The sequence below is a fragment of the Monomorium pharaonis genome, chromosome 11 (genome assembly GCF_013373865.1).
Source record: "Monomorium pharaonis isolate MP-MQ-018 chromosome 11, ASM1337386v2, whole genome shotgun sequence".
Lineage (NCBI taxonomy): Eukaryota > Metazoa > Arthropoda > Insecta > Hymenoptera > Formicidae > Monomorium > Monomorium pharaonis.
In genome coordinates this window covers 4,174,852-4,202,306 of record NC_050477.1, presented here as the reverse complement: position 1 = coordinate 4,202,306, position 27,455 = coordinate 4,174,852, and the positions used below count along the sequence as shown (strand labels likewise).

At 38.7% G+C, this 27,455-nt stretch overlaps 5 protein-coding genes across 8 annotated transcripts; 2 read left to right on the top strand and 3 right to left on the bottom strand.

Moving 5' to 3' along the window:
• The first annotated feature begins 125 nt into the window (after positions 1–125).
• Positions 126–1,946, top strand: LOC105838466 (TP53-regulated inhibitor of apoptosis 1). Of its 2 annotated transcripts, XM_012684042.3 has the most exons (4): positions 126–434; positions 608–718; positions 805–1,032; positions 1,188–1,946. In XM_012684042.3, exons 3-4 carry the CDS (start codon positions 898–900, stop codon positions 1,272–1,274), a joined length of 222 nt encoding a protein of 73 aa, XP_012539496.1. In that variant the 5' UTR covers positions 126–434; positions 608–718; positions 805–897; the 3' UTR covers positions 1,275–1,946. The 2 variants fall into 2 exon arrangements, with proteins under 2 accessions (XP_012539496.1, XP_012539495.1); XM_012684041.3 differs by lacking the exon at positions 805–1,032 and having other exon boundaries at positions 185–434; positions 608–777.
• Positions 1,947–1,952: 6 nt separating this feature from the next.
• Positions 1,953–5,127, bottom strand: LOC105838463 (FACT complex subunit Ssrp1). The gene is made up of 4 exons (XM_012684038.3): positions 4,888–5,127; positions 4,105–4,602; positions 3,617–4,012; positions 1,953–3,549 (listed from the first exon to the last, which is right to left on the bottom strand). The coding sequence occupies exons 1-4, from the start codon at positions 4,936–4,938 to the stop codon at positions 2,290–2,292; spliced, it is 2,205 nt and encodes a 734-aa protein (XP_012539492.1). The 5' UTR covers positions 4,939–5,127; the 3' UTR covers positions 1,953–2,289.
• An 883-nt stretch (positions 5,128–6,010) lies between these two features.
• Positions 6,011–11,059, bottom strand: LOC105838469. 2 transcript variants are annotated; one of them, XM_036294005.1, is made up of 3 exons: positions 9,512–11,059; positions 7,248–7,353; positions 6,011–7,162 (listed from the first exon to the last, which is right to left on the bottom strand). In XM_036294005.1, the coding sequence occupies exons 2-3, from the start codon at positions 7,350–7,352 to the stop codon at positions 6,311–6,313; spliced, it is 957 nt and encodes a 318-aa protein (XP_036149898.1). In that variant the 5' UTR covers position 7,353; positions 9,512–11,059; the 3' UTR covers positions 6,011–6,310. The 2 variants fall into 2 exon arrangements, with proteins under 2 accessions (XP_036149898.1, XP_012539501.1); XM_012684047.3 differs by lacking the exon at positions 9,512–11,059 and adding an exon at positions 7,541–7,783.
• LOC105838468 (bifunctional 3'-phosphoadenosine 5'-phosphosulfate synthase) lies at positions 9,863–14,395 on the top strand. Of its 2 annotated transcripts, XM_036294004.1 has the most exons (7): positions 9,863–9,913; positions 11,538–11,747; positions 12,164–12,802; positions 12,895–13,332; positions 13,403–13,606; positions 13,722–14,004; positions 14,135–14,395. In XM_036294004.1, exons 1-7 carry the CDS (start codon positions 9,863–9,865, stop codon positions 14,224–14,226), a joined length of 1,917 nt encoding a protein of 638 aa, XP_036149897.1. In that variant the 3' UTR covers positions 14,227–14,395. The 2 variants fall into 2 exon arrangements, with proteins under 2 accessions (XP_036149897.1, XP_012539498.1); XM_012684044.3 differs by lacking the exon at positions 9,863–9,913 and having other exon boundaries at positions 11,102–11,747.
• Positions 14,396–14,416: 21 nt separating this feature from the next.
• Positions 14,417–24,410, bottom strand: LOC105838467 (NACHT domain- and WD repeat-containing protein 1). Its single transcript, XM_012684043.3, has 15 exons — positions 24,205–24,410; positions 22,867–22,946; positions 22,654–22,776; positions 21,531–21,673; positions 21,215–21,375; positions 19,332–19,739; positions 18,496–19,256; positions 17,852–18,397; positions 17,511–17,751; positions 16,726–17,384; positions 16,321–16,627; positions 15,951–16,176; positions 15,061–15,773; positions 14,682–14,948; positions 14,417–14,553 (listed from the first exon to the last, which is right to left on the bottom strand). The coding sequence occupies exons 1-15, from the start codon at positions 24,311–24,313 to the stop codon at positions 14,540–14,542; spliced, it is 4,758 nt and encodes a 1,585-aa protein (XP_012539497.1). The 5' UTR covers positions 24,314–24,410; the 3' UTR covers positions 14,417–14,539.
• Between the last annotated feature and the right edge of the window lie 3,045 nt (positions 24,411–27,455).

The following is a 27,455-nucleotide window of genomic DNA, read 5'->3' as shown; positions in this document are numbered from 1 at the left end:
TTTCTAAGTTAAAAATTTCTCTTTGCCTTGAAGGGTGGAAATATATACCAAAGATTTTTAATAGCTTCTTTTATAAGATTAGGGAGTTCCATTAAATAAATATTAATTAAATTTATACTCTTTATAAGTACCTGAGACCTGTCGACAGTGTCGACACGTCTTTTCGGTGCAGCAGTGCAGCGAAAAAGAACAGGCCAGGTTATCGACGTCAACGCACATGTGTGAGAAAAGCGATTTCTTTCCGATCTTTCACAATCTATTACGTCATCACGTATGATAAAGATAAATTCGCCGATGGCGCCGGTTGGTCGCGAGTCATCGTAATTGTGAGGATTTGATTTGGATGTCCTGTCGTGTCCGATAATTTATTGATAACGGGTGAGATCTAATTGTGACCACGAAAGTTTCTTCTTCGTCTTTTCCCACCGCTGCGAGTGAGTATTGTCGAAGTAAATAGAGTAAATCGCATCTATTTCTGCAAATTTTAGGTTAGGAAGAGATATCTACGTCCGTTACTTTCACTTCATTGCTTCTTGCTCGTTGTCGATAGCAGCCAGGTTACATTCTCGACTGACGATGTATTATCCGACTTAAATTGATCTTTCAGAATCGTGTGGGCCGTTTTCATTCATGAATAGTATAGGCGAGGCATGCAACGACCTGAAGCGACAGTACGACGCCTGCTTCAACACGTGGTTCTCTGAGAAATTTTTGAAAGGTGACACGAGTGACAGCACATGTTCGCACTTATTCAAAATGTATCAGCAGTGTGTCAAGGTAATTAAAGCGGCATTATATCCTTAGGAAATACAACGCAAGCGTGTAACGCATGAAAGGGAGAGAGAAAGAGAGAGAGAAAGAGAGCGAGTGGTAAAAATAAAAGAGCGAGGGTGCAACATGGAGGATTGCAGTGAGTTGAAACAGAAATACGACGCCTGTTTCAACAATTGGTTCTCCGAAAAGTTTCTAAAAGGGGATACCAACGATTCAATGTGCGCCCCCTTGCTTAAAGTCTATAAAGATTGTGTAGCGGTAAGTTCTTTCCTAGTTTCTCTAGATGCTCTCTTCTTACACACAGGTCATATTGCGATAAGTTGCTGTGACGTTTGGGAGAAACGTTTTCCTAAAATTTCCAAGTTTAAAGCTAGCGACGTTGATAACTCCGTGCTTTCTCTCTCATGTTTTAGAAGGCCATGAAGGAACATCACATTGAACTCAAAGAGTTGGAAACGAACTATTTGGAAACTGAGAAGGAGAAGAAACTGCACAGTTGACGAAAAAACATATACACATTCATACTCGAGTCATAGATTTTTTATCGGTCATCAATGACAAGAGGTGCAAGTTCAAATATCATTCCTAGTTCTTATTGTAAAACAATGAGTAACTAAACTTATCTCAATCGATAATTGATATTATTAACTAGCACCATTTACTGTCAAACATTCTACACTTTACATGTTGACATTGAAATGTTAGATCAAAAAAACACCGTGTATATATGCCTGTGTACTATATATATATTTATGTGAAATATATACATGTTACCTTTAATAACAAATTTAATTCAATAATTTTAGTAACTTTATTAAAGTTTTGGTTTCTTTTCAAAATTTTTCAAAGATCTATACTTTATAGAAAACGTTGTAAATAAATGAAATAAACATGAGATAATGGGGAAATAATTCATGAACAAAACTTAATCGGTATTTTTTAATTCTTATTTTATCTAAAACCATTCTTTAAATTTCCTCTCACTCTGTTAAATGTGTGCGTATGCATGTGATGTGTATAACATGTGTATATATCAATAGAAAATTTAATTCTATAATTATTGCAACTTTATTAAATTGTTGTTTCTTGAAAGATTTACACTTTATGGAGACAAAATTATATAGAATGACTTGTAATTGAAATAGTCACTCTGTAAAAATAAATAATTTACAAATAAGTCTAGTAAATAAAGAACCTTTTTATTTTTTTTTTCCATTAAAGAGAGAAGCATTTGCTCAAAAAAGCAGAGCAAAAATATTTAACAATAAAATGTTTTGTTCTATTCTTGGATCTTAATGTTATTGAAAACTTTATAATATTAGAAACTTACATAAATATCAAATTGTTTCGATATGTATATAATTTTCTAATATCAATCCATTTAAATGCTCATATGTGATTTTAAATATAAAAATGTAACTCATTCTCGTTAATTTAACAATAGAAGAATATATAGAAATTCAATAAGTAATATAAATGATGATAAGAATGTCCGTTTAAATTATATAACATTAATTAATCACTTTTAGATTCTGCGTCAGACGAAGATGGAGTGCTCTCTATAGGTTCTTCCGCGTCGCTTTCATCTGATTCACTTTGTTTCCTCTTTTTCGCCGTCTTTTTTCCAGTGTTTTCCACTGGCCTCTTCTCAGTTTTCTTCTTTCTGTCTTTCTCCTCTTCACTTTCATTGTCGGAACGTCCTTTCTTTACGGACTTTTTGCTTTCATCACTGCTACTATCGTCATCGCTAATATACTCTTTGCTCTTGAAAGCAGAACCAGACATCTGCTTGCTAGGCGAATCCTTTTTCGTTTCTTTCTTCTTTCTCTCTTTCTTTTCTTTAGGTTCCTTAGTTTTATCGCCCCCACTCGCTTTGTATTCCTTCATCGACGCCTCGTACTCTTTCTTGGCCTTAGCCGCCTTCGCTTCCCACTCGGACTTGTCCTTAAGTTCCCGCCACATCTCTCCACCCTTTTTCGCGATTTCCGTCACAGCTATTCCCGGATTGTCCGCCTTGATCTTGTCGCGTGCGTTGTTCAGCCACAACATGAACGCCGTCGGTGGTCTCTTGGGTTTGTTTGCGTCCCTCTCCTTCTTTGGTTTCCTTTGCTTGCGCGGCTTTTCCGACACCGTTTTCGCCGATTTGGATTTCTTTTCCTTCTTCTCTTTCTTTTCTTTCTTGTGACTGGCCGCAGATGCATCTGAATCGTCACTATCAGAACTATTGGGATTACTGTCGTACTCCTCGGCGACGTCACTTTCGACTTGATTCGGATTGAAGTCCTCATCGGTCGAGCCTTCCTCGGAGTCTTGATTTCCGCCGCCATCCTCCTCGCGTTCCTGCGCCTCCGCTTTAACTCGTGCCAAGTAAGCGTCTGGTTCATCTTCTTGATCACTGTCGCCGAAGTCCTCGTCATAATTCAACTTGTCGCTCTTGCCGCGGTTCTTGACGCGCAATTTCTTCGCCGTGATGAAGTCAAACAGTTTACCATATTCTTCTTTCTCAATACTGCTAAACGTATGTTCCACACCGCTCGTAAGCTCGATTTCGAAGTCGAAGGATCTGGTCGAGCCACCGCCGCGCGCGAAATTCACCGAAGCTATTTCCTCGAAACGAATGTGTATCGGAGGTTTGTGCACATAGATGAAACCTCGCTCGAGAGGATACAGATATCCCGCCGCAGCTTTGAAAGAACAACTGATAGCGGGTGTTCCAGTATGACCTGTGAATTGTCCTGGGCCGGTCAACTTTCGGTTGATGATTACCTTCATCACCTATAGACGAATGATTTCGTATTAAGATGACAATGCAAGTATTAGTAAAAAAAAAATTCTTACTAACCTTAGCGAGTACTTCGTACGTTGGTCCCGATAATTCCTTGGTCAATTTATCCTCGTACTTATCTTTCAATTCCTTCTCTGTGAATGGTAACTCGATGGAAGTCTCCTCTTCCTGGTTGAACAAGAGTACTAGGTAATGATACCGCGTTTGGCCCTGTTTTATAGGAGGATCCAGGCTTACAACGAAGAACATTTGCCGGTTATCTTTGTGCGGCAGTAAAAAGAGCCTCAGAACAGTAGACATGGGTATCTTGTAGTCAAAGGTCTTGCCGTGTAGCTGAAAGAAGGACTGGAAGATCTTGATGTCATAACGACCGCGTGGTGTCAGACAGTGAATCTCTCTGAATATGGCGATTGCGTCGCCGCTCACACTGATTACAGATGCCTTATCCATCACCTGTAATTGTATAATCGTAAAATGCATTACTCTTACGTTTTCAGTTTTAAGTCTGTACACATATTCATGCATATGTCTAAGTCTTCTCTCACCTGCTGATGGAACGCCTCAACAGGATCCTGATCGGCGCTGTCGCTAATGGGAATGTGAAACCTCATTTCCATTAGGCTGACCGGAGCATCATCGTTCTGATGGAATTCCAATGTCACCTCATTTTTCCCTGTGTTACACTGTGACACATCATATAGGGGTATTTCAAAAGCCGTATGGTGGCCAACGTCAAAGCTCAAGACAGATCCGTTGAACTTCGCTGTACCCCAGTTCCAGCCCTTCAGGCTCAATTCTTTTTCCAACATCTCCTTCTTGTAGTTAACGGAGAAGAACTTAGCAATCTTCTCTTGATCGGCTTCCTTGAAGCCTTTAAAGCGGTGCAAAGTTCCATTTTTCAAAAAGATACGTAACCCCCAGGTGCCAATAAACTTCTGAAAGTTTACCATCTCCATATCAGACGCAGAGATCTGCTCGACCTTCCCCGTCTTCTGATTCTTAAAGATTAAGTGCTGATCGGTTAGCTTCAATCTACCTGGCGTCTGGCAAGAACGGAAAACAATTAGCTGATTATATATAATCACTTGAGAGATTTTCAACACAATCTAATTACTTATAAAAATTATTTTTAATTATGTGATGTAATAAAAATGTAAACTTGACGTCTCGGTGAGCTTAACCTACTAAACATCGGCAAGTTTCGCATAATTATAAAAAAAAAAGATCGGTGTTACTTCAAACTGAGAGTGGATTAAAAGTTTCGTTTACTGATAAAGATCAAATTACGCGATATTGCTTAATTATTCTAAAACTTCAAGAGATCTTACCATAGCGCCCTTAACCTCGGCGAAGATGTCCGGATATTCCAGAAAATCCATTCTAAGGAATTATTCAAATTCCTTGTACAATTAATCTAACGATGAACAATACTACGGTAGGTTGCGCGAATCACAAGTGCACTTACGACACTTACGAATAAATCGGACATGTGTTTACTATGGTTTACTATTGACGGAATTGCGGTACACAAAAGGCGGCAACGCAAATCACGCTAAGTGACGGTTTGGCCGCATGGAGGGAGAGGGGGGATGTATCGAAAGGGTCAATTAACACGATTGGTTATCGAATAAATTCCCGAAAATTTTGTCCATTCATCAACCAATCATTCCTTCTTATTCAGAAGAATTAGCTAATCCGAATACAAAGCGAAATTTACCGCCATATTCAAAGCCAGAAAATAAAGAAACAATAGATTTTTCAAGGGTCCTATTTATTACAGACAATAAATAAGATTAGATAAGTAATTAGTTAAAAAGTCAAAGATAAATAATAAAATTAAAATATTAAAATTTTTTAAATTTAAATGTTTATTTTGAATAAGTTAAATTTTAACTTCGTTATTTTTAAAACACATATTTCATGCTTTCTAGTAACGAGTCATATTGAAATCACAATCATACTCTGACACAGTGTATCGCTGAAAAGTACTTTATTCTCAAATTTATCTGCACACAAATTCAGAAGACATTTCTCTATAAAAAACATTTCTTTATTATCTAAACTTGATTTGCAAATAAATTAAATCCATTATGTAATTGTTCCATTATTTAGAGTAATCTAACTTTAAAAAATTACATTTTCTAATTTAATACAAATAATGAAATGCTTTGCTCCTGAATAAAGTTAAAATGTTTAAAACTAAATTTGGAACGTTGTAAGATACTCAAACTTAATACAAATCAAAATGCACAAATAATTATTTAACACAATAGCATTCTGTTATAACTAAAATTTTTTAGATCTGTTTATATCTTAATCTATAAAATTTTACATAATCGGTTTTCTTCCCTTCTCTCAAATAATTTCTTATATAAATTTCCAAAACTTTTTCTATTGTACAATTTAATTGTCACGTCGTTAAAAAAACATGATAAATATAATAATAAAATATATTTTTTCTTTTATACATAACAATACTTTATTGCGGTAATCTTATTATCACATTTCATAAATATTTGTTGCAAGATATATAATACGACATATAGTACGAAACTATTCGAAATTTGAATTCCAATCGAAGTTATTCAATTATAATCTACATTGTTTGTTTTCTAGAAAAAAGAAAATAATTCCGATTGGAATGTATTCTATAATAATATACATATACCCTAATCTCTTTCACCACATCAGTTCAGTCTTCGTTTACTTATATTTATTGCTTTAAATAATAATAAGTGTAAGTTACCGTCGTCAGCTTATCAACGAATTTAACCAGTCATCATTTATGTCCATAATTATATAGTTTTCATCGTTTATAATATCCTCTAAAATCACGTCTATGTCGCCGTTTGTTGAGATATTCCCTACAGACTCGCTCGTTGTATTTACGCTATGTGTATTATCTACAATATCTACATCGACTAGCATTTTCGTTTCGCTTTCCGAATGCATAGAACGGGTCTCCACGCTGTTCACGTCTAGTATAATGTTCGATTGCAGCTCGCCACTTTCATCCTTCAGTTCATCTCTGGTTTTATGCAGCATATTCAAACCAAGTTCCGCGCATGTACCATCAGATAGAGTAAAAATCTCGACAGTATCCATTGCGTTTGTGAGCGATTGCGACTGTACTTTTCTGTCATCATGTTTATCGGTATTAGAAATAATTTTAAGATTAATATTAGTCTTTTCAATGCTAATGATCTTGGGCAGTGTTCTGCTAACGTTAATCCCATTTGCAATCTGTTCGCTTGTAAGACTATCCTTTCTTTCGATGCAATTAATGCTTCCTAACTCGATTAACTCCAACAACGGCGATTCATTAGAGTCAGTAGATTCTTTTGTAATGAAGTCGTATTTATTAGGTAAGATTCCGACTTTATCTTCCACTGGAGGATTCGTTGAGCATTCAGTGCTTACAGTCTCCGTTAGCTCTTTGGAGAGCTCTTGTCCAGGAGTCACGGGCGGTGTATAAAGCGAGAGTTCCGTCAATGCAAGTCCACTGTCCTCTTCAATAGGACTCGCAGGTTCCTCCTCCCAGGTACAGGAGAGAGCTGATCGAGGGAAGATTTTCAATTCCTCGTAACCAAATGGCCAGGTGCACTGAAATACAAAGAGCGAAAATACTCGTGAGCGTAAGACGTGAAGGAAAACATATGTAAAAGGAGTAACAAGAAGTTTCATTTACCTCCTCCGACTCGCAGGCCCTCAATGCTTCTTCAAAATTAATCTGAAATACCTTGATTCTCCTCTTAATGCCGCTTTTCGCGCACAGCGGACAATAATCCGCCATTCTGCAACGGGAATCGTATACACCGTTAATTTATTTTAAAACAACAACAAATGAAAACAAAAGCACTCCAGTAAGACGCGTAAACAATCGCGCAGTTTTGTTGCTTTGTGCACAAACTCCGTGATTGTAAGAAAATTGTAAAATAAACGTATGTTTCTGAGGCTAACTTAGCACGATTAATAAGATACCTCGGATATTATGCATAATCAAACATTGTCACACTTAAATCATGCAATTCTTGTCAACATGTGCTCTCGATCTCGAGATGTTAAACATAAATAACCTACAAACTACCGGCATGTTACCGCTGACGAGGGGCGAGAGACGACAGAAACCTTGCGCGAGAGATAATTTGAGCCGTCGGTAACGCAGGAAATACTTGGCTTTAAATTATAATTATATAGCAAATTAATTATTCTTGGAAAAAAAAGAAAATTTAAGTTTCTGAATGTTTCAAAAAATTCAACATTGAATGTCACGTTTAAATTTCTAAATAACCTTATAAATTAATTGTTAAATATTATAATAATTAACAATTTGTAAATATATGTGTTTTTTTATATTCGCAAATTGTAATCTTTTACTTTTATTTAAAAAACTCAACGCATCTATAAAGTTATACGAATTTCTCAAATATTGGGTTTTATGATATAACACACATAATTATTTTTTTAAATCAAAATTGTTAGAAGCGTTTAAAAATCAATTATTTTTCGATTATATGCATTTTTCGATCCAGTAAATTTAAAATATAAAATTTTTTAACCAATAATCATGTAGGATTGTCTTAATTCTTTTTGCATGCTTCGATCGAGTATGTCTCTGCAACAAAAAATTATACTACTATAAGGTTAAAATAAAATAAAAATTATACAGGGATTATGTTAATACAAATTAATAAATATAAAATATTTTTAAAATATTTATTAAAAAATATTTTTAACACTCATGTTACTATATTTTGTACATAAATTTTGTCCGGATAATGCAAGTATTAAAAATAATAAAATTATATGTATATGTTACAATACAAGTAAGATTACAATATATTACAATATTATATATATAAAAAATTTATATACTGGCGCAAAAAAAAACAAGACAAAAATTTTGACCGAATTTTTAGGCAATCTTCAAAGTGATACAATTTTGCGAAAAATTATTCAAATTACATGTACTTAAAAAAGAGTACATGTAATTTGGATAATTTTTTGCAAAATTGCATCACTTTGAAAATTGCCTAAAAATTTGGTCAAAACTTTTGTCTCTTTTTTTTTGCGCCAGTGTATATACATAAAGTCAAAATATTTTTCAATACATTTCTAAAACACATTTTAGTAATATAATATATTGTAGCAATAATTTTTGTATTATTTCAAAATCTTTATAAAAAATTTCTATAAAATCTGTTACATACATATTTTTTTAAAATAAATTTGTAGAATACGCGCGCGCGCGCGCTGTGTGTGTGTGTGTGTATGTGTGTGAAAGAGAAAAGATATTTACAATCAATATGTTGGGTTGGAATAGACTAATAGTTAAAGTGCATGCGTATTTAATAATTGCGTATTGAAAATTTAATCTACTGCCAAACACAGTATAAAAATCAAAGTGTCATATAATTTTTTAAATTTATTGTTACTATAATGAATAATGCCCGGCTATTACTAATTACACTTTGTGAAGTAGAAACGTTTTGTTTATTGTTGTCATGACGAATTGAATTATTATGGGGTATTCATATTTGTAATAAATGAGAATAAAGATGTATTTTTAAATAAATCTAAACATGTTGAATAATAAATTGTAATAAGTAGTTTTTAAAAAATTGACTCGAGTCATTGACCTTTGTCTTATGATAGTATTGCTTTGCAAATACCGAGCCCGTTATATAGTTATAATTACACTTTTTGTTGCATATTTTTATGAAATATGCAACAAAAAGTATAATGTTAAGTAATATATAAAGCTGTAACTTCTCAGTAGAAGATCTGTAACTTTATTCGTCTATTTACTTACGCGATAAAAAACGTCGATTATTCTGCGAGATAAGCTGAAAAAATATATTTCTCTCCTTCAACGTATCAAATGATTTAATGTGTACAATAAACTTATCGAAATTATGACCTAAAAACCGAAATATGCTGATGCGTATTTACATGATGGCAGCCTCTTGAGTGTGTCCCGGAATCGTCCCTCGGAATACCGATGAAAGTGACTTTCTTTATACTTTCTCATTTCAAGCAGCACCTTGCGTTTCATACACCAGATCAGTTTCCTATCGTCCGTCGCGCGTTTCGAATATCCCCTGCTAATTCATTAACTGCTATATGAGGATCATAATATTAACAAATATGTGTATTGCATTTTTGTAAAAATAGTATTAAAATAATATTAAAATAAATAAAGTAATAATAGCAGTTATTATACGGTACAAATTATTGCGTAACAAGCGCGACTAATAAGTAAGGAAACAGAAAAGGCAAAGGATTGTCAGAGATTTTCAAGAAATGGGAATCTTTGTACGACCAATTGTGGAGATTTCGGATTCTCCGAAAGAGGTGAGATATATATTGAGATAAAATTGATACATGCTAAAGAACTATTCAAAGAAATGTAATATTGATAAAGATAACAGGAGCCTTTTAATATCTAGGATCAATAATCCTGACTAGTAATAATATATATTGAATTAGTAATACTTATAGTATGTAGCAATATTTTTACATTACCTTACATTATCAGTATTAAGCGTTATTTACATAAAGTAACTTTCGACGCTTATCGCTGGCGTCTTTTATCGCCAGGTTGTCGCTCTTCTACAGTAAATTTTTGACCGATAAAATTCGCTAGTATTAAAGCATTTACACGTTGCTAACAAAATCGCCAACGATTTAATGTTTTTTTCTTTTTTTAACTATTTGCTAGCGTCTACAATTTTAAAGTTGCGGCGTGGTCGCTGCGACAAAATTGTTACCGCTTTTGTCAAATAAATAACTATCAGTATTAAAAAACGGTCGTGTCAAGACGATAGCAAATGAATCAGCGAATAATTTGGTATACTGCGCATGCATGTACAAAATGGTCAACTGATATATTTCGATATTTGTTTGAATATACATTTTTGTTCGACAATAGCAGCTCGAGTTATATTATTCTGTGACGAATGATAGCGACTTCATTTGCTCGTTAACAACATGTAAATAGTTCAGCATAGAGCGAATTTTGTCAGTCAAAAATTCACGTTGAAAGAGCGATAAACTGGCGATAAAGATATTAACAACAAACGTCGAAAATCGCTTAGTTGTGGCGGAGCAAACAATGGTAAACCATTTGTTTGAAAAGAACGATAAAATAAAAATGTTCAACTTTTTGATAAGCGATTAATAAATACCGCGACCTTAAAATTGTAGATGCTAGCAAATAAAAAATCAGTGTTTTTATCAGCGAATTCGTTAACAAATTAAGACGCTTGTTAAAAAATGAATGAAAATTGCTCCGTGTAAATTACGCTTTAGTAACAATATTTTAACTCAATTTTATGTACCAACAAATACTGATAATATTATTGATCGTGTGTGTGATGTTTGATAAGTCGACACATATTGACGGTGATCTTAATTTTTTAAACTTTGAACCATGATTATCAGTATCATGATTAAAAAAAAGTTTTCTAACATTTTATATTGTTAAGATTTTTTCATATTCTAAATCTATGTCGATTTTTTACAAAATCTCTTAACTTTCTTTACAATTTATAAGTTCTCTTTGAAAATTAAGAATAAGAATTAAAAATTTATATTTTACGACAAATTTTTTCAAATAAAAATTTATATAGAATATTTCAGAACTTTCACACATACTTGAAAGAATTCCAGAAAAGATGTAGACTTTTTTAGTGGTTTTGAAAAGTTTCAATTTATATGAAAAAGAAAACAGAGAAATAATTTTACTTAAAAAGTTATAAAATTACAAAAATTCTAAAGAATTATGTAAATTTTAAAATTTAAAGAATCTAAGGTATCGTTGTATGGTAGGAATATTTGCAGAGCTAAAAAATAAACCGATGTTCAAGACTCAAGGAACCCAGATCACCTTCAATATTTTACATCAATATTAACAATACAGGCTCAATAATATTGTCAGTATTTATTGGTACTCACAGCATTATTCATCGTGTAATAGGTCCCTACAAGAGATATGGATTTTCGATTACAGGCACAGACAATAGCGACCAACGTATCGTCACAAGCTCATCATGTCTCTAGAATGAAACGGGGACAAGTGATCGGCTCCATTCGAGGATTTCGCGGATGCACAATTTGGCTAACGGGACTTTCTGGTGCCGGGAAGACTTCGATTTCTTTTCAACTTGAGGAATATCTCATTTCTCAGGTACATCAACGGCACGATACTCAGTAAACAAAAAGTATACGAAAATAACATTTGAAATGTTGATTTCATATTTTTAAACGTTTTAAAATAATACTATATAAACATTTCAAAAAGATTATTTGATATCTGTCATTATTATTATTTGATTTACTATTTGATTATACAATATATGATTTCTTTTAAAACATCATTGAAATGTTTTAAAAACACTATTCCTGAGTCACGATCAAAGTGCTTGCTCATATTGATATTGTATATAATTAAATAACACATATTTGTGTAAAAGCAACGTAATATGTTATTGAATATCGTTATAATAACATCATAGCGATGATTTTACGTTTACTGGATAATCGCTCGACTTGTTGCTCCACATTCGCGATATTTTATTCGACATTATTCCCGAAAATTCACAGGGGATTCCCGCGTACAGCCTGGACGGCGACAACATGCGTACAGGTCTGAATCGCAATCTTAGCTTCAGCAAAGAGGATCGCGAGGAGAACGTGCGCCGCATCGCCGAGGTCGCGAAGCTTTTCGCAGACGCCGGCATCATTACCCTTTGCAGCTTCGTGTCGCCGTTCACGGCGGACCGAAGAATGGCACGGGAAATTCACGAGAACGCCAATCTGCCCTTCATCGAGGTGTTCGTCGACGCATCCCTCCAGGTGTGCGAGGCGCGCGACGTCAAGGGGCTCTACAAGAAGGCGCGTCAGGGCATCATCAAGAGTTTCACCGGTATCGATCAGAATTACGAAATACCCACCAAGCCTGAGCTCGTTGTTAATACGGAGAATGCAACCGTTCAACAATCTACTGACGTTGTCATCGAGTTTCTCCAGCGCAGACAAATTATACCGAAGACATGCGGACAACTCAAACAACCTGTTCTAGAGCTGTTCGTGAAGAAGGATAGACTGGACGACGTCCGGGAGGAAATAAAAACTCTTCCGACTTTGGAAATCGGGAAGATAGACGTGCAGTGGTTGCAAGTTCTCGCTGAAGGCTGGGCGACGCCTTTGAAGGGATTCATGAGGGAGAACGAGTATCTTCAAGTAAGTTTTAAGCCTATCCTATGCGTGTTACGTAAAAGTAACAAATCTCCACGAATATCAAGCGTAAAAAAGCTCCCTTCTTTTTTAAACAGGTGCAACATTTCAACTGCCTGTACTACGAGAAGGACGTTCCGATCAACCAATCGGTACCCATCGTTCTCGCCGTGAGCACCGTCGACAAAGAGCGTTGCTTCGACGCGGCCGCGCTTGTTCTCAGGTATCAGGGCAAGAGCCTTGCCGTTCTGCGCAATCCGGAATTTTATCGCCATCGTAAGGAAGAACGTTGCTGCCGTCAGTTCGGCACGGATGATCCGGGGCACCCCTATGTCAGATTAATTCGTGATTCTGGTGACTGGCTGGTCGGCGGGGATCTGGAGGTGCTCGAGAGGATCAGATGGGACGACGGGCTGGATCATTACAGACTGACGCCAAATGAGATCAGAACTAGATGCCGCGAAATTGGTGCCGACACGGTTTTCGCTTTCCAGCTGCGAAATCCAATACACAACGGACACGCGTTGTTGATGCAGGTTGGTGCTTGGGTGAGTGCTTGTGCAATTTGCTCGTTCATTCTATTATTTTTATTTCGTTGTCTCTCAGGATACCAGGAGATGTCTCGAGGAGTCCGGTTTCAAGAAACCAGTCCTCCTTCTTCATCCCCTAGGCGGATGGACCAAAGACGACGATGTTCCCCTACCGGTCAGAATACGGCAACACCAGGCCGTCCTCGAGGAAGGCGTCTTGCACGAGGACACCATTCTCGCTATCTTCCCTAGCCCTATGTGCTACGCTGGTCCCACAGAGGTCAGGGTACTTTTCTCTAACGTTTCTGTTAAACAATATTACATGCAACATCTAAAATACAAAATGCTAACTTAAAAATGCCTAACCGGTCATGGTGATGATTTATATCCTTCAGGTGCAGTGGCATGCCAAGGCTCGTATGATCGCAGGAGCAAATTTCTACATTGTCGGACGGGATCCCGCCGGCATCCCACATCCCGATAAATCTGCCACGCCGGACGGCAATCTCTACGACGTCACTCACGGTGCGCGTATTCTTTCGATGGCCCCAGGTTTGCAGAATCTCCAAATTATTCCCTTTAGAGTAGCCGCTTACGACACCAAAGTGAAAAAAATGTCTTTCCTCGAAGCCGAACGGCACGAAGACTTTGTCTTTATTTCCGGTACCAAAATGCGGAGTAAGTTTCCATTCTTCATTTTTTCCTTATCCATTAGTTTAAATAATTTTATATTATTTTTATTTGTGGCTATACGTGCGTGTATTTCTATAAGATTTATAAGAACATTTGTTGTTTCTTTTTACGTTAGATTTAGCGAAAAATGGTGAAGATCCTCCCGAAGGTTTTATGGCGCCAAAAGCATGGGAAATTATCGTGAAATATTACCAAACGCACACGTAATCGACAAGTAAATTAACGAAATAAATCATTAACATTTATTATATGTATGATATAACATAACATTACTATTGTCATTAATATTGTACAAAATAGTAATATAAATTTAATTTAATGATCAATACATAACAAAATAAAATATGTTGGTAAAGCTATGGAGCAGCAAAAATAATGGAACAATTTTTGCATTTTGTTTCTGGTCTATTACCTTCTGGTATATTTTTATTTATTGCATCGAATGACACGGAAGGACATTTTGTAGCTTAAATATATTCGACAATCAACCGAAGGTTGTCGATAGAAAATATTCTGCCATTTAATCCGGTATATCTGCAATATAATATCCCACTATTCTTAACTTTATCTTTGTACGTTTTCATATTTCATCAAAAAATAAGCATTTGCGTAAGCGATCTAGATATTCTAGATAATAAAGGATAACATTGTGTTGCGTTTACCTTCTTCCTCAGAGTCGGATATTCGTGTAGCCTGAAGCGAGCTTTGTTTCGTTAATGTACGGACTAGGCCACGTGGTCTTGGCGGCGGCGATTGTTTGTTCCAAAGTGCCTCCAGTTGATCGAAATGTTGAGATTGTGCTAAAGCGGCCTGCTCAGGACCTAGGCCAGGTTGAGAACCGGCTAAACCTGCTTGGCTGATCTCTTCCATTGACGCGCTCACGCTAAAACGACGTTTCAATCGCTCCTCGATACTCGAGACTGTAATACCTGAAAATAAATGCGAGCAATGTCAAGCTATATCCTAATTTTTATTACACACGCTTAATAGATCGATTACGATCCCCAAATGACATTAGAATTATTTATTAAAAATGATAACCTGATGTAAGATGCCCATACTTTCGTTGCCAAGTATAAGTATCTAAAGACACCTCTTTCTTCAGCAACCTCTTGGCGGGTCGCTTCGGTCCTGGTGGTCTCAGATCTCGCGGCGCCACGTACGGCGGCAACTTGACGTATTGCGCGGGAGTATTATGCAGACATACAATAGGCATGCACTTGTGCTCCAGCAAATGTACCGCTATCCTGGAGCAATCGGTAGACATTTCGATTCCTAAAACCGGTACATGTAGCATAATGGAACTGAGCGAGGTGCCTTTTTTGGTGTCCCAGACGATTAGGCTCTTATCCTCGCTTCCGGAAACGGCCAAGGTACCGTCACCGGACAGTCGTACGCAGGTCACGTAACCCAGATGACCTATGAGAGTGTGTAAGTCGGCGCCGGTGTTGATATCCCAAACGATCAAATTTGCATCCCTGGAGCCGGACACTACTATAGACTTGTCGAGCACGGCGACTGCTACGCAAGTCACATGGTCCGTATGGCCGACCAACACTTGAGAAAGTTTACCGCCGGCCAGTTGCCACACCTTCAGACTCATATCGCGAGAACCGGTGATCAGGTACTGAGAATCTGGCGTTACCACTAGACATGTGATGTCCTGCGAGTGCGACACTTGATGCTTCTCTTCAGGACCGGCTCCCAGACTGATTATGCGCACCTGGTTATCGCCAGATCCGCATACCGCGTATCTGCAATAACGGAATGGTTAAATTGAAAAACATGAAAAATATGTCGTAAAATAGTTTAATAAAAATAGATTAATGTTTGGAGAGATATAGAAATGCGAGAGAAGAGGGAACAGAAAAGGATAAAAAATATTTAAACAGAGAAATTCATACAATCTATTATAAGTTTCGTTCTCTCACCTCATGTCGGATGCAACAGCAAAACATCGGCCAGGTCCACAAACAGACTGAATTAATGTTCCACTATCCGCTGCCCAGACTCTGATAGAGCCAGCACGATCTGAACTGACCGCTCTTCTTCCATCCAGCATAGCGGTAACAGCAGTTACTGGCGCCTGATGCCTGAACGTAGCCACCACGAGTCCTAGAGTTAAACCCCACACGCGTACTGTCTTGTCTTCAGAGCCTAAAAAATGTATGCACATTTTTATGTCTTCGCCTAATTCAGATACGTCAACAACAAAGAAAGATTAATTAATTAAAATTCAAGAAAAAGTTTATATTCTTTTTCTTAATTTTTTAATGGCTTATTTTATTTAAAAGTCTGTACCAGATGCGACAAAGAGTCCCGATGCAGAAAATGCAATGCAGGTAATACTGGCGATGTGCCCCTCCATAGTGGATAACAATTCGTGAGTGTTGAGCTGCCATAAATTGACTAGAGAATCGACACCGCCGGTAACCGCCATGGCACCATCCCTGGAGATGTCCAAGCAGGATATCGGTGCAGTATGCGGCTGCAGGGAATCCTGTTTCCCGGGTTTCTGCGGTTTCGGTGGTGGTTCCTCACCGCGGAAGCTCCAATAAGTCACGCGACCTCCTCCACCAGTTATCAGAAAGTCATCTTTCTCAGTCACCTGCGAGAGATGAGAATAGAATTATGATAACGTGATCTATAAACAAAAAAACTAAGATAAATAAAAGAAAAATGTCAAAACTTTTTGCACTTAATCACCTTAACCGAAGTAACGTTTGCCGACGGATTAGCAGGCAAAGTCCTGATCAATTTTCCACTGTGCATATCAAATACGGATACTCTGCCTTCAACACCACCAGCAATAGCTCTTCTGCAATCTTTCGCCAGACAGAGACTCTTAACTGGACCTTGATGTCCCCTAAGCGTGTGGATTTCTGTGCCCGTTGCCAAGGATCTTAAATATAGTTTCTCATCTTCGCAAGCCGCTAAAAGGAAAACTGAATCCGCGGATACGTCTAGCATGATCACTGGTGAAGGAAGAGCGATGCTGTTGAGAAGACTGAAACTCTCCAAGGACCAAAGACATACGGTCCCGTCAACTGATCCGGAAACCAAGACTTCACCAGCGGAATCGACCCGAATAGTGGTAACGGGGCCTCGGTGATGATCAACCTTCATCAGAACTTCGCCAGTAAGCAAACTTGTAGCAATAATCCGGGAATCTTCACCACCGCTCACGATAACGGAATTGTTTAGAGCCGTAGTTAAAGTGAGGACCGGTGCAATGTGCTCACAAATCCGACGTTTCATTACAAAATCCTTCATATCCCAGACGATAATCGAGGTGTCCTCGGAGCCGGTCAGCAAATACTGCGATTGGTAGGTGACGGCCAAACATGAGATCGGGCTGGAGTGTCCTGATATAAGAGAAGAGACAATTTATTTAACAATCATTAGCTGAAATAAAGAGGCGGAAATAATAATAATGTATCTCAACAAATGCAGTAAATTATATATAAATATATATATATATTTTTTTTTACCTTTAAATGTGTGAACAAGCTGACCGGACATCACGTGCCATAACTGAGCATCTCCCTGCGATGGCACGACGACTACGTGCTGGCCAGATGGTGCCGCTTCGATCAATTTAACTCCCTGAGGACACGTAATCGCTCGGATCTGTAGTGGTAGAGGCGGCTGCAGCCATCCGTTCAAGGGTACGAGCAAAGGCGCGGTGTAACCGTCGCACCAAGCCATAGCCGCCATGACCATTCTACTGACCTTAATAAAACGATCGAATAAGCCATTATTCGATCGGAATTTCCATTTACTGGCATTTAACGGCATTTCTGATCAAGATAAGAAGATATAAGGGACTCACGAGGTCACCGCCGTCTTCGGCGACCGGTCTTAACCAGCAGATAAGCTGCGCGGCAAGTTGAAGCGGATCTCTAGTAAGGACATCGCTGGATTTTCTCACGGCGTAGTACACGAGCTCCAGGTCACGCTCGAGGAGATACCGTCGGGCGTGTTCCAGGACGCATCTCAGGTAGCTCACGGAAATCATCTGGGCGCCCGCGAGAAGGAAGTCGAACGCGCAGACGGCCAGCTTCTTTAGCTTGTCGACGTCGGAGGCGCGCAGAAGGTGCAGCCACGCTTCCTCGACGTGTCGCAGGGTATACGTGACGTCCTGAGTTTGCGGCGCGCTCTGAAACGGCGTTTCCTTCACGGGAGGCGAAGAGGCCGCCGGATTCTCCGCGGGCGGCGACTTCTCGGAATTGTCGTCGACGTTTTCGGTGAAGAAAAGGCCGGCCAGTTCCGCGTGGTAGCCGCGCGAGACGTCCTGATTCGAGAGATACTTTCTAAGAGCGACCTCGCGACACTGCGCGCGCCAGGAAAACATCAGTCGACCGCTCATTACTCGCACCTGAAGTAACAATTCGTCAAATAAAGATTTAATAGCACGAAATGCAGTGTGAGGGCCTGCTAAAGCGATTATCTGTATCGATATTCTACTCCACTTACTTTGAGCCACGGCGCGAACGTTCTCCTGACCAAGCACCAGGTCGCGAAGTTAAACTGGCTCTCTTCCAAGAGCAAAGGCTCCTCCCCTCCGGTAGGCATGATCAGTTCGAGTATCTCCGTTTCCGACAAGCCGTACTCGGTGCAAGCGAGAATCGAGGCGATCCGACTAGCCGCACCGAGTCCGACGAGTTCCTCCAGGCGATCGAAAACCGCGTCGACGCCCGGCATCGTCTGGATTCCACGCCCGGATAGATCGACGAGAATGTCGGGGTTACGCAAACGATCCTTTTGCAGCGGGGTGAGGCGCATTCCCTCGGGCGGAAGCGCGGAGGTGACGACAAAGTGGACACCCGGGGGGAGAGTGAGCGGTAGCCAGGACAGGGCGGCGACGATGTCGCACTCAAGCGGATGGAAACGATGAAGATCGTCGAGGAGAATGACTAATTGGTCCGGCAGGGGATGCTCGTCCAGGCGGCGTATGATGAGACTGAACCAATTGTTGAGGTAGAGCGGGTCGAAGGAGGCATCACGCGGCAGATTACCGTCGTTGTCGCCACAGAGGAAGCCGATGTGCTGGCAAAGGATGCGGAGGAGCTCCAGGCTGTAGGAGGACCGGGGAGTCGCGGTGCACAGTCGGACGACGCGGAGTGTCGGCGCCGCGAGCCAGAGAGGCGAGTCCTGGTAGACGCGCGCAAGAATGGAGGACTTTCCGGAGGATTTGGACCCGTAGATCAAGATCGGCCCGTGCTTGTGCTCCTTGCCTAGTGATTTACATACGATCCAATTGTTGTAGAACGCATTCCTACACCTGATATTCCTGAAGTAAATGTGTATACCTGCAAGGATAAGTTGTTTAACTCGCTCCACGGTCTCGTCGCGCTGGTCGGCCAGCGGCAGTTCTCGGAGCAGCGCGAAATGCGCCATACTCTCGGCGTAGACCTCCTGGACCATCTTCTTGCGGCTCTTGATCTCCGGGTCGGCCTCGACGGACGCGTTCACCAGCTGCTGGATCCTGTCCAGCACCAGCTCCCGCAGTTTGCTAAGGTACTCGTCGTGTGCATCGTGATCGGCGTCGATCGCGCCGCCGTCACGGTGCTCCACGTGAAATCGCAGAACGTTCTCGTGGGGCAGGGTAGTCTGGACGCGGGACCAGAGTCCCTTGGCGGCGGCTGTGCACCTCGGCGCGTTGTCGCCCGTCCACTCGCGTATCACGGCCATTATTCCCAGGCCTTGTTGGTCTAGATCTGATAAGAGCAAGCGTTTCATAACCGATTATACTGTCGGTGAATTATTAGTACCTTCTCCCACACACACACACACACAGAGAGACACACAGACACACACACACACACACTACCCTTGCTGTACTTATGCTTTGCATAGCAATGAAAGGTAGGCTTTAAAAGCCGATTCATAAATGGAGCTTTTATTATAAAGTTCTAAAAAAAAAAAAAAATTAGAGATGAATAATTTTTCGCACATTGAGAGAATTTTATCGCGCTGTATACGCGCCATTTTAAAAGAAATTAATAATAAATAATTTATTCTCCTCACACAGCGCGTACATGAAAGCCCCGAGAGAGAGAGAGATTTGAAAGATTTATAATAAATTCTAGCCAGCAGCGAGGCGGACTAAAAATAGTCACGAGCACCAATTAAATTTTTTGGCTGGAAAACGAATTAGCGCGGCAGCGCTAGACGTGGCACAAAGCGGGCTCAATTTTCAGCTTCTAGGTAAAAGCCTCTTACAACGTGAAATGCAGTGGGTGTACGAACATCGCTCTTCTTCGCGAAAAGTCGTTGCACGTTTGACGGGGAGAATAATTTAAACGGCGCATACGACGACGATGATGACGACGACACTTGACCTAGAAGGTCGGGATCTCCTATTTTCGGAGGAGAAAGCTCGATAAGACCACAATTTCAGTCGTCAAACGAGTACGATATGCCATCGCACGAGAGCCAATCAAATATTGACAGCGGCGGAGTGGCGGTGGTGTATCCGGCGATCGACTTGGCATGTTCGATTATTTACTTACAATATTACAAAATGACGTGCAGACACGTATACGTACACACACCGGCAAATAATATGCGAAAGTAAAGTGACTTTCAGAGAAATCCAATTTGCATTCAAATCCTTTTGTACGCGCGCGAACAATTCCAGCGTTCTCAGAGATTATGCGGAATGCGAATCAAATACTAAAGAAGTTACAGGTATACTTATAGCTCTTTGAAAAGCGATTACAAGTTTTCTTTCCATCGATTGATTCATCTCATTGTCCCGCACAAAAGTATATTTACTGTATTCTTAAGAGTACAATTATTAAAAAATTAATAGTTTACAAGATATTGTATATTTTCTGTCAAAATATGCCAGAATAAAGAACAAGACAGTCTCGCGAACTATTGATTTCTCGTCATCTCTTTTGTATACAGAATAATTAGAGGAATCATACATTCTGTAAATAAATCCTATACATAATTCCATTTAAAAAGCGTCTTCAAATCTTTGATCTACTCCACCTAGAGATAAGAGACTATAGTTTCACCATGCGATCTTCATTTCTATTTTTAATATCTTCAATATTCCGTTATCTTCAATAGCCAAACGGCTGGCAGAAAATAAAAATTTCATACTTCGCTGAATTTTAATAGCCCGTAACACATTCAGCAATTCACCTTGTATATCGACAAAAATGAATATTCCTCTACTCACTTAGGCCGTAGTCCAGCTGTCGTTCCGCCGTACTCTTCAGGATGTATCTCAACTCCTGGTTCTCCGGTTGTTCCGCGAGCGCGCGTTCCGTGGCGATCCTCAGCGTCTGGCGCAGCTTCGGCTCCTGATCCCTCTGCCATTCTCGACGAGCGGTCCGCATGCTATTCGCACACGCAACTTGTCGATGACTCGAAAAAACGGGAAAACGAAAAAGGGAAAAGAGGAGAAAAAGGGAGAGAAAGAGAAAAAGAGAGAGAGAGAGAGAGAGAGAGAAAAAGAGAGAGAAAAAGAGAGATTCTAAACGTCAGCGTTTTACCTATTTGCATTCAAAATATAAGAGTTTCCATCGTGCTCATAATGATCTTTAAGGAGGGCGCAATGCGCGACAAGCATTCGGTAGGTAGCCTCTTTCAATTCCGTCGGTACCCACCCCACGGTATAATTTGTTCCCGTCAACAGCTGAAAAGGATAACAAATGGAGAAAGGAGTAACTCCTCTGAGTTTCGAGAATACCTACTGTGGAAGTATGTGTGTGTGTGTGTGTGTAGAGAGAGAGATGAAAAAAGAAAAAAAAGGGAGCGATAAGAAAAGCGACGCGAGAATACGCGGAAAAGAAAAGCGCGAGCGTATAAAACGCGGACGTGCAATTTCGAGGACGTGATAATTGGCGATGCGATAACTATGCCAAAGTACCCCAGATAAGAATTGTTTTTTCAGTGAGATGTATACGTGTCAAACTAGTGCTCTTTATTTTCCCGAAAAATATCGAGGAAGAAGCCTATTTTTTTCACTCATTTTTCGAAAAATATGAAAACGCGAATGTGGTAACGACAGTGGATTTTATTGATAAATTATTCACTTATTATTAGAATCCTTAAATGTAAAAGACATTTTAAAATCGTTTGTGTGCACTGTTAAATATTAAAAAACCAATTCCTTAAGTTAAATAACACTTTGTTTTCGAAATTCATTATTTTAACACAAAACATTTAGTTAGGAACAACTACATTTAATCAAGTAGTAATACCCTGTAGTTGAATTATAGTTAGTTTTGAAGTAAACAGTGTTCATATGCATCTCATAACGGTTAAATTAATTTTAAGTCAAATTTAATAAATTCTAGTTAAAATGTTTAACTTTATTGTTTTAGTTAAACTGGCGACATATTGGGTAAAAGCAGTGACGACATAGAAACGACTTAAAAATGACTCAATTTGGCACGAATTTAACAGTGTAGAGGATCATAAAGACGTTTGTCTTTTTTTAGAAAAAAAAAACAAAAAAGAACCGTTTCTTCCCTAAAACTTTCGAGAAATTTTCCGAGCTAAGAATACACTGTATCAAACCGCCGTGTAATTCTTAGTTCTACGCGACAATGGAAGATAAGTGTAGCTCAGTGATCGATATGCGCCGTGGCGCCATGTATGTACGTTTCTCACCAAAAGAAAGCATCCCCTAGAATGCCGGTGCGACGCATTTATCTCCTCCAGGAAGGACTCCGCTAGATGCGGATTGACGTCCGGGTTGTCGCCGGCCCCGTATTGCATGTCCACCAGGAGCACCTGCGCAGGAACCAAGCATACATATACAGCTCTCGTAAGGGTTAATTTTCGCGAACGTCAAAGTAAATTGAACCATCGCTTTGCACTGACCTCGATTCCCATATCATCGTAAATTGATTGCAGCTCCGGACCGACCACCTCTAGCAGCTGTTTGCGCTCCTCTGGGAAGTCTAACCGGCAAAATTGCCAAATGTGAATTCGATTTAACGTTAATAACTCTCTATACATATAGCATGCTTCAAAAATAGCTGGTCAAACTTTAACATATTCTATTTCACTGAAAAAAGAAATTGTATGAACATAGATCTGAAAATTGAACCTTTTTTCCCTCCAAGTTATAAACGCTTTTTAATTAAAAGAGATTTTGGTGAGAACGCTCTGATAAAAAAATTATGTAAGATTCCATAAACAATATTTATAAAATTACACAATTTATAACTGAAATAAAATTATTAGTATTTTTTAGTAGTTTTATTTTTGATTGTGCAAATATACTTTTCCGTCCAATAAAAAGTATTAGTGAATCTTAAAATCTCCTTCGATGATTCTCCGAGAATCTGAGATCCTTAAGGAGATTGTAAGATTTTAAGTTTAATAATGCTTTTATTGCTATCGTGGAAGTTAAATCGTATTACTGTTTTATGTGACAAAATACTCCGAGAATTTTCAAATGTCAATATATTTTTAGACGGAAAATTATATTTGCACAATTAAAAAGTTCCCCTGTAGATAAAAATCTAACTTAATTTTAAATTACGATTTAAATAATAACCCAGATAGCACAGAGAGTTCAAAAAGAACTCAATTGTATGTCACCAATTATGAATTCTTTTTGAGATGCAAAAAAAAATTATTTTTATAAAAATATAATAAAAATAATTCTTTTTCATCTCAAAAAGAATTTGTAATTGGTGACATACAATTGAGTTCTTTATAAACTCTCTGTGTTATCTGGGAAAAAAACATATAGACTATAATGCAATTCTCATGCGCTATTTCAATCTATATAATATTTAGAAATTTTTCAAGAAGTTTTACTTTTACATTTAACAAATTTTTTCCTAAACAAAAAGTATTTACAGCTTGGAAAGCATTTCCGAACTTTTTCCATTATTCAATAAGTAAATTAGTCTCTTAAAGTTTGGTCATCTAGCTATTTTTGAAACATCCTATATATCTCTTGCAATCTCTCTACGCCTACGTGTTGCCTCACGTGCACGTGACGTTACCGAGATTGAATTTTGCTTAATAAGCGGGAGATATAACGAGGATATACGGCACACTCGCCTAGATTCTATTGAAGAAGCGAATCACGGACGTTCGACAAAACGGACGGCGTCTCGTGCTCCCGTCGAATCTAAACGCGCCCCGTCCCTCGGGTATTTTGCTCGGAAATTTCTCGAGATTTACCCCCGGCTTACTACTCACCATCCCTCTCGCCGACGATGAATATCTTGATGAGCCTCGGCGCCGGCAGATGAGCGGGCGGCGGGCCGCCTTTGACGACCCCCGCGATTAACTCCACCTCGAGATTCATGCTTGTTGCAGGGGAAACGAGGGTGTTTCGTGAATTCGAAGTGGCGTTAAGCGACGATCATCGCTGTGAATCCTCACGCGTCCAACATGTCCGTCATTTCCGCTTCCGAAATTATTCCACAATGTATCGCCAGGCTCCTCTGGCTAGTCTTTTTTAGGGAGACTTAGACCCTTCTATACATATATATTTCTCTCTTCACAAATTTAACTTTCTATATTTTTAAAATCGTAAATTCTTTCTTCTCTCGGACGTTTCGATTACAAGCTCACCCTCAGGATCCCTTCTCGCAAGCGCTCCCTCTTAAATATCTCGAGATCCCCGGATCATTTCGTTCTGGAGTCGTCTGTATAATCTCGAGTCAGCGTGGTTCTCTATTCCTCTCTCAAAGACACCGCTCGCGTTCTTCTTCTCGCCTGATCCTCGGTTATTGCCCCCTCAAGATACTCGTGTTACTCGATAGATATATGTACTTGATATACTTGATCGATCCGGCGATCAGGTAGTCAATATATAATATACAATAATCGACGCTTTCAACAAACAATATATTTATATATATAGAGATTGTGATTTTATCTTTTTTTATATATATATATCCTTTGAGGTGTATATATATATCTGTGTATATATATATCTGTTCTTACATATATTTTATATATATATATATATATATCTATGTATCTCTATTTACGTCTTAATTTGGTGGATATCTAAATAACTACGATTGTCTTCGCCTGCGGGACGCAGCGAGCGTTACATCGATCTGTCAGTCGCGATTAGGCGGCGCCCACGCGTGCCCGCGACTCCGCCATCTCATCGATCGCCAAGCAACATGTAGATCGATTTATCACGCGATCTGGATCACGCCTTCTCTCTCTTTCTCTCGCCTGTTAGTAGTTTGTACTTGTCCCGAGCGTACTCATTGGTCGTTGCCCGCTAAGCCGCGGCGGGCGAGTACGGCGGCGGCGACGAGGGTGGTAGGAGGGATGAATGTGTCGTGGAGTTGTGCCGGGCTTGAGGGTGAGTATTCAAGGCCCTGTTGTGTCGCGCCCTTACGTGCCCATTTTACGCCGGGCGAGGACCCTCTGGAAAAAACACAGGGAAACATAGATTTCACTCGAGGGGTGATCCATCCGTCCGTGTTGCCGCCATCAGTATTGTCACACAGACAGAACAGCAGTATCAAATTAAAATTCATGTATTCCATTTCACAACCATTGTTTTGTATATAAGCAAGACATTCTTAAAACAAGAATGTTCCTTTTTTTCTGTGATACATGAAGAATCTTTCGCTTATATTATTGAATCTTCTTTTTAAATAATATTTAATAATCTTATGTTTCAATATATTTTTATTTCAATGTATTTTATAATAGTTATCTATAAAAAAAGCACAATACATGATCGTTTCGAGACAATAATTGTATTAAAAAATTCTAATTCTTGATTTAAGGGAGTTCCGCTGCTAAATCAAAATGAACACATTTTCATGAAACTTTGTAGAGAAGTTCAAATTAGTGATATAAATTGACTGTTGAATTAGTGATATAATTGACTGATCAAAATTTCAGAAAGTTGAACTAGCTAGTTATTTAGATATTAAATATTTTATTAACATGGTCTCTTATGGAAATCGATGAATTTTCAGAATTTTTCAGTTTTTATTAAATATCGTATTAAACATAGAAGTAATAAACAGATGTTAATGAAACTTTACAATAATACATCTTAGCTGTCCAGAAAAGTACTGTTAAATTTTTGAAACGATGCACTTGCTCGTTTGAGTGAAATAATTGATAAGAAAAAAAAGTTTACAATAATCGAAGTAATACAGCACATAAGTGTGATAAATGTGTGCTAGTGATATAACACGAATTTCAAATTGTTGTATTTAGTTATCTAAGGGTGATATAATAGTAAAAAATGTTTATTCTTAATTTTTAAAAAAATTATTTCAGTAATAAAGGTAGTATTTTATAGCCGATTTTTTTCTTATATTCACCATTATTAACTTTAGACCATATTTAGCAAAAAACTTTACTTGAACCCCTGTGCCACTTGTGCTGAGCAGAGGAACTCCCTCAAAGATATTGTGATGTTTCTATCTGATTTTTCCTTTTTAATTTGTGAAAATTATTAAGGAGAGAATATATTCTTCTTGATAAAACTGTACAAAACGTTTCTGTGTAAAGCAACAAATTAGGTCTGTTTAACTAATAAGCTCATCTCAATTTAACATTTCAAAAATAACGAGATTCCTGAAACTAAGATATTCGAAAGTTTTTAAACAGAATCGAATATCGAATTGTTAAAACATAATTTTTAAGTCACAATATAATTATTAAATTAAATTTTAATATACAGATAAAACGATTTTATATGTGTAAAAGAATTTATATTCATCATATATAACGTCATTTTTTAATATAATTTTATAAAATTGTTAATAGTAGATATATATAATTTATATTCGAAATTTTCGAATAATTCATAGAGATTCAAATCCGAATCAATAATTCGTACGTCTCTACTCAAAATAAGAATATTTTCTCTTTCTGTGCAAGAGTTTGAAATTACATTTTAATTCAAATAATTAATATGTATATTCTAAATCAATTTCTAAAACATGTAGATTTTCATATTTTCCTAAAAATTCTCGTAAGCTTGTTATTCTCCCCGAGGGATCTCCGCAACAACAACAAAACTGAAATTTGAAGGGAAACCTGTTAACCTGGTAACTTTGGTCGCGAGCCACCTTCGCATGAATCTTGTACGCGCGGAAGGGGGGACAAGGACGAAGGGAGAGCGAGGAGGAAACTCGGGCCATCCCCTTTTCACCGTCGCGGAGAGGCGGCGGGAAACTAAAAGCACCCCAGCTGTCGAGCTTCTGCGCGAGCGCGCGAGCGACAAGAGCGAGAAAGTCGCCGGAATCGATCGGGCGTTTTCACCCCGTAAATTCGGGCTGCGCGTGCCCGCGCGCCGCGCGCTTTTTACGCACGAGCGTTTTGATGGGGTCATCTCTCGCCGATGCGTATCGATCTCACGCTTTTCCCGTTTTTTCCATCCGCCCCACGGAGTCGACCTCGCGACGATACTCGTTGATGACGATCCGAAATTTATACATATATAAATACATATACAT

Bases quoted from the DNA above. Each gene is read 5' to 3' on its own strand.
- LOC105838468 (XM_036294004.1), top strand. From the start codon at position 9,863: ATGGGAATCTTTGTACGACCAATTGTGGAGATTTCGGATTCTCCGAAA. The intron at 9,914-11,537 runs GTGAGATATATA...ATCGTGTAATAG, and splicing joins TTTCGGATTCTCCGAAAGAG to GTCCCTACAAGAGATATGGA. The intron at 12,803-12,894 runs GTAAGTTTTAAG...TTTTTTAAACAG, and splicing joins GGGAGAACGAGTATCTTCAA to GTGCAACATTTCAACTGCCT.
- LOC105838466 (XM_012684041.3), top strand. From the start codon at position 631: ATGAATAGTATAGGCGAGGCATGCAACGACCTGAAGCGACAGTACGAC. The intron at 778-1,187 runs GTAATTAAAGCG...CTCATGTTTTAG, and splicing joins TGTATCAGCAGTGTGTCAAG to AAGGCCATGAAGGAACATCA.
- LOC105838467 (XM_012684043.3), bottom strand. From the start codon at position 24,313: ATGAATCTCGAGGTGGAGTTAATCGCGGGGGTCGTCAAAGGCGGCCCG. The intron at 21,674-22,653 runs GTGAGAAACGTA...TATCCTTTTCAG, and splicing joins CTAGGGGATGCTTTCTTTTG to CTGTTGACGGGAACAAATTA. The intron at 19,257-19,331 runs GTATACACATTT...GTAAATCACTAG, and splicing joins TAAACAACTTATCCTTGCAG to GCAAGGAGCACAAGCACGGG.
- LOC105838463 (XM_012684038.3), bottom strand. From the start codon at position 4,938: ATGGATTTTCTGGAATATCCGGACATCTTCGCCGAGGTTAAGGGCGCT. The intron at 4,603-4,887 runs GTAAGATCTCTT...CGTTCTTGCCAG, and splicing joins CCGAGGTTAAGGGCGCTATG to ACGCCAGGTAGATTGAAGCT. The intron at 3,550-3,616 runs GTTAGTAAGAAT...ATTCGTCTATAG, and splicing joins CGTACGAAGTACTCGCTAAG to GTGATGAAGGTAATCATCAA.
- LOC105838469 (XM_036294005.1), bottom strand. From the start codon at position 7,352: ATGGCGGATTATTGTCCGCTGTGCGCGAAAAGCGGCATTAAGAGGAGA. The intron at 7,163-7,247 runs GTAAATGAAACT...TTTGTATTTCAG, and splicing joins GGGCCTGCGAGTCGGAGGAG to TGCACCTGGCCATTTGGTTA.